The 5514-nt window shown below is 53.4% G+C and overlaps 1 protein-coding gene across 1 annotated transcript in view; it reads left to right on the forward strand.

Moving 5' to 3' along the window:
• Positions 1-1496: 1496 nt before the first annotated feature.
• Positions 1497-5514, forward strand: part of LOC115188682 (vacuolar protein sorting-associated protein 13B) — a gene marked incomplete at its 5' end in the record, with an annotated part of 34533 nt that continues 30515 nt past the window's right edge. Inside the window, one exon of the mRNA XM_029747395.1 lies at positions 1497-1765. Coding sequence (XP_029603255.1) covers positions 1497-1765 — 269 coding nt within the window. The remainder of the gene's footprint in view (positions 1766-5514) is intronic.

Below are 5514 nucleotides of genomic sequence, written 5' to 3' on the forward strand. Positions count from 1 at the left end.
TCTTATTACAGGACACCTCGGGTTGTTCATGTCTGTCTTATTACAGGACACCTCGGGTTGTTCATGTCTTGTCTTATTACAGGACACCTCAGGTTGTTCATGTCTTGTCTTATTACAGGACACCTCAGGTTGTTCATGTCTTGTCTTATTACAGGACACCTCAGGTTGTTCATGTCTTGTCTTATTACAGGACACCTCAGGTTGTTCATGTCTGTCTTATTACAGGACACCTCAGGTTGTTCATGTCTTGTCTTATTACAGGACACCTCAGGTTGTTCATGTCTTGTCTTATTACAGGACACCTCAGGTTGTTCATGTCTTGTCTTATTACAGGACACCTCAGGTTGTTCATGTCTTGTCTTATTACAGGACACCTCGGGTTGTTCATGTCTGTCTTATTACAGGACACCTCGGGTTGTTCATGTCTGTCTTATTACAGGACACCTCGGGTTGTTCATGTCTGTCTTATTACAGGACACCTCGGGTTGTTCTTGTCTTATTACAGGACACCTCGGGTTGTTCATGTCTTGTCTTATTACAGGACACCTCGGGTTGTTCATGTCTTGTCTTATTACAGGACACCTCAGGTTGTTCATGTCTTGTCTTATTACAGGACACCTCAGGTTGTTCATGTCTTGTCTTATTACAGGACACCTCAGGTTGTTCATGTCTAAACTTGTTCTGTACTTGTGTTCTGTGTGGACCACAGGAAGGGTAACTGCTGCATGGGGATCCTAATGAACTAAACTCAATTATTCCCCTAGTCCTCCAGCCTTCCCCTAGTCCCCCAGCCTTCCCCTAGTCCCCCAGCCTTCCCCTAGTCCCCCAGCCTTCCCCTAGTCCCCCAGCCTTCCCCTAGTCCCCCAGCCTTCCCATAGTCCTCCAGCCTTCCCCTAGTCCTCCAGCCTTCCCCTAGTCCCCCAGCCTTCCCCTAGTCCCCCAGCCTTCCCCTAGTCCCCCAGCCTTCCCCTAGCTCCCCAGCCTTCCCCTAGTCCCCCAGCCTTATAGTCCTCCAGCCTTCCCCTAGTCCTCCAGCCTTCCCATAGTCCTCCAGCCTTATAGTCCTCCAGCCTTCCCCTAGTCCTCCAGCCTTCCCTAGTCCCCCAGCCTTATAGTCCTCCAGCCTTCCCATAGTCCCTCAGCCTTATAGTCCTCCAGCCATCCCCTAGTCCTCCAGCCTTCCCCTAGTCCTCCAGCCTTCCCCTAGTCCTCCTAGTCCTCCAGCCTTCCCCTAGTCCTCCAGCCTTCCCCTAGTCCTCCAGCCTTCCCCTAGTCCTCCAGCCTTCCCCTAGTCCCCCAGCCTTATAGTCCTCCAGCCTTCCCCTAGTCCCCCAGCCTTATATTCCTCCAGCCTTCCCCTAGTCCTCCAGCCTTCCCATAGTCCTCCAGCCTTATAGTCCTCCAGCCTTCCCATAGTCCTCCAGCCTTATAGTCCCCCAGCCTTCCAGTGTATTGACACCAAGCTGACTGATTTGTGTTGTGTTATTGTTCCTCAGGTCTGGAAGGAGACCCAGAGGCCCAGGCCATGGCAGGACAATACCCCAGCCCAGAGATGTACATGCAGGGGGAGGAGGGGGACCAGGGCTGGGTGTCCTGGGCCTGGTCCTTCGTCCCAGCCATCGTGGGAGCTGAGGATGAGGAGGGAGAGGAAGGCTTCTACCCGCAGGGGGAAGAGGGAGGCCGCTCCAGCCCGCAGCAGAACCCACCGAAAGACCCCGTTGTCTCCATAGGCTTCTACTGCACCAAGGCCTCTGTCACATTCAAGGTAGGAAGACCAGGGAGGGAGTGAGGGGTACAGGGAGGAGAGTGGAGGGTACGGGGAGGAGAGTGGAGGGTACGGGGAGGAGAGTGGAGGGGCGAGAGGGGTACGGGGAGGAGAGACAGGGTTACAGGGAGGAGAGTGAGGGGTACAGGGAGGGGAGGGGGGCGAGGGGTACAGGGAGGGGAGGGGGGCGAGGGGTACAGGGAGGGGAGTGGAGGGTACGGGGAGGAGAGACAGGGTTACAGGGAGGAGAGTGAGGGGTACAGGGAGGAGAGTGGAGGGGCGAGAGGGGTACGGGGAGGAGAGACAGGGTTACAGGGAGGGGAGGGGGGCGAGGGGTACGGGGAGGGGAGCGAGGGGTACGGGGAGGGGAGGGGGGCGAGGGGTACGGGGAGGAGCGAGGGGTACGGGGAGGGGGGCGAGGGGTACGGGGAGGAGCGAGGGGTACGGGGAGGGGAGCGAGGGGTACGGGGGGGGGGCGAGGGGTACAGGGAGGGGAGCGAGGGGTACGGGGAGGGGAGGGGGGCGAGGGGTACGGGGAGGGGAGCGAGGGGTACGGGGAGGGGAGCGAGGGGTACGGGGAGGGGAGGGGGGCGAGGGGTACGGGGAGGGGGGCGAGGGGTACGGGGAGGGGGGCGAGGGGTGCGGGGAGGGGAGCGAGGGGTACGGGGAGGGGAGCGAGGGGTACGGGGAGGGGAGCGAGGGGTACGGGGAGGGGAGAGAGGGAGGGCAGAATGAAAAGGGTCCTGTAACTAACTGTGGTCTGAGGTCACGTTAATGTCTTAGACCTGATACATGGTGTGGTGATTATTCACTACCAGATACACTCCATTATCCTACTGTCTGTCTGTCTGTCTGTCTGTCTGTCTGTCTGTCTGTCTGTCTGTCTGTCTGTCTGTCTGTCTGTCTGTCTGTCTCCTTCTGTCTCTCTCTCTCTCTCCTTCTGTCTCTCTCTCTCTCTCCTTCTGTCTCTCTCTCTCTCTCCTTCTGTCTCTGTCTCTCTCTCTCCTTCTGTCTCTGTCTCTCTCTCTCCTTCTGTCTCTGTCTCTCTCTCTCCTTCTGTCTCTGTCTCTCTCTCTCCTTCTGTCTCTCTCTCTCTCTCGCTCTCTCCTTCTGTCTCTCTCTCTCGCTCTCTCCTTCTGTCTCTCTCCTTCTGTCTCTCTCCTTCTGTCTCTCCTTCTGTCTCTCTCTCTCTCAGTGTCTCTGTCTCTCTCTCTCTCAGTGTCTCTGTCTCTCTGTCTCTGATATGTGAATGTATCTTCCGTCAGCTTCAGATCAGTCAGATCATGTTTCTACATTATCATCAGGTTCAGGTCATGTTTCTACATTATCATCGGAGGGCAGAAGGTTAAATATCACGCCAAATGGAGCCTGGTGCTTTTCTAATAACGTTTAAATTGTTCCTGTAGTGTTTGACTTCTTCTAATCAGGTAATGGTCTCTCTCCTCAGGAGTAATTGCAGACAGCTGAAGGGATGGCGTTTGGTTTTAAATGTTCACATTTAGGGGGAAGCATTTCATTTGAAGGGTAATTTCCCCTTTTGAACAGCCAGGCAGGCAGTGCAGGGACCTGTCTCTCTCTCTCTCTCTCTCTCTCTCTCTCTCTCTCTCTCTCTCTCTCTCTGTCTCTCTGTCTCTCTGTCTCTCTGTCTCCTCTCTCTCTCTGACATGGCAGTGCAGGGGCCTGCCTCTCCCTCTCCCTCTCTCTCTCTGTCTCTCTCTGTCTCTCTCTCTCTCTCCCTCTCCCTCTGCTACGCTAGCTCCATCCTGTTACTGTATTGTTATAGACCCAGGTACAGTCAGCAGAGTCCTGCTACGCTAGCTCCATCCTGTTACTGTATTGTTATAGACCCAGGTACAGTCAGCAGGGTCCTGCTACGCTAGCTCCATCCTGTTACTGTATTGTTATAGACCCAGGTACAGTCAGCAGAGTCCTGCTACGCTAGCTCCATCCTGTTACTGTATTGTTATAGACCCAGGTACAGTCAGCAGAGTCCTGCTACGCTAGCTCCATCCTGTTACTGTATTGTTATAGACCCAGGTACAGTCAGCAGGGTCCTGCTACGCTAGCTCCATCCTGTTACTGTATTGTTATAGACCCAGGTACAGTCAGCAGGGTCCTGCTACGCTAGCTCCATCCTGTTACTGTATTGTTACAGACCCAGGTACAGTCAGCAGAGTCCTGCTACGCTAGCTCCATCCTGTTACTGTATTGTTATAGACCCAGGTACAGTCAGCAGAGTCCTGCTACGCTAGCTCCATCCTGTTACTGTATTGTTATAGACCCAGGTACAGTCAGCAGAGTCCTGCTACGCTAGCTCCATCCTGTTACTGTATTGTTATAGACCCAGGTACAGTCAGCAGAGTCCTGCTACGCTAGCTCCATCCTGTTACTGTATTGTTATAGACCCAGGTATAGTCAGCAGAGTCCTGCTACGCTAGCTCCATCCTGTTACTGTATTGTTATAGACCCAGGTACAGTCAGAGTCCTGCTACGCTAGCTCCATCCTGTTACTGTATTGTTATAGACCCAGGTACAGTCAGCAGAGTCCTGCTACGCTAGCTCCATCCTGTTACTGTATTGTTATAGACCCAGGTACAGTCAGCAGGGTCCTGCTACGCTAGCTCCATCCTGTTACTGTATTGTTATAGACCCAGGTACAGTCAGCAAGGTCCTGCTACGCTAGCTCCATCCTGTTACTGTATTGTTATAGACCCAGGTACAGTCAGCAGGGTCCTGCTACGCTAGCTCCATCCTGTTACTGTATTGTTATAGACCCAGGTACAGTCAGCAGAGTCCTGCTACGCTAGCTCCATCCTGTTACTGTATTGTTATAGACCCAGGTACAGTCAGCAGGGTCCTGCTACGCTAGCTCCATCCTGTTACTGTATTGTTATAGACCCAGGTACAGTCAGCAGGGTCCTGCTACGCTAGCTCCATCCTGTTACTGTATTGTTATAGACCCAGGTACAGTCAGCAGGGTCCTGCTACGCTAGCTCCATCCTGTTACTGTATTGGTATAGACCCAGGTACAGTCAGCAGGGTCCTGCTACGCTAGCTCCATCCTGTTACTGTATTGTTATAGACCCAGGTACAGTCAGCAGGGTCCTGCTACGCTAGCTCCATCCTGTTACTGTATTGTTATAGACCCAGGTACAGTCAGCAGGGTCCTGCTACGCTAGCTCCATCCTGTTACTGTATTGGTATAGACCCAGGTACAGTCAGCAGGGTCCTGCTACGCTAGCTCCATCCTGTTACTGTATTGTTATAGACCCAGGTACAGTCAGCAGGGTCCTGCTACGCTAGCTCCATCCTGTTACTGTATTGTTATAGACCCAGGTACAGTCAGCAGGGTCCTGCTACGCTAGCTCCATCCTGTTACTGTATTGTTATAGACCCAGGTACAGTCAGCAGAGTCCTGCTACGCTAGCTCCATCCTGTTACTGTATTGTTATAGACCCAGGTACAGTCAGCAGAGTCCTGCTACGCTAGCTCCATCCTGTTACTGTATTGTTATAGACCCAGGTACAGTCAGCAGAGTCCTGCTACGCTAGCTCCATCCTGTTACTGTATTGTTATAGACCCAGGTACAGTCAGCAGAGTCCTGCTACGCTAGCTCCATCCTGTTACTGTATTGTTATAGACCCAGGTACAGTCAGAGTCCTGCTACGCTAGCGCCATCCTGTTACTGTATTGTTATAGACCCAGGTACAGTCAGCAGAGTCCTGCTACGCTAGCTCCATCCTGTTACT

This window comes from Salmo trutta, unplaced genomic scaffold (assembly GCF_901001165.1).
Source record: "Salmo trutta unplaced genomic scaffold, fSalTru1.1, whole genome shotgun sequence".
NCBI lineage: Eukaryota > Metazoa > Chordata > Actinopteri > Salmoniformes > Salmonidae > Salmo > Salmo trutta.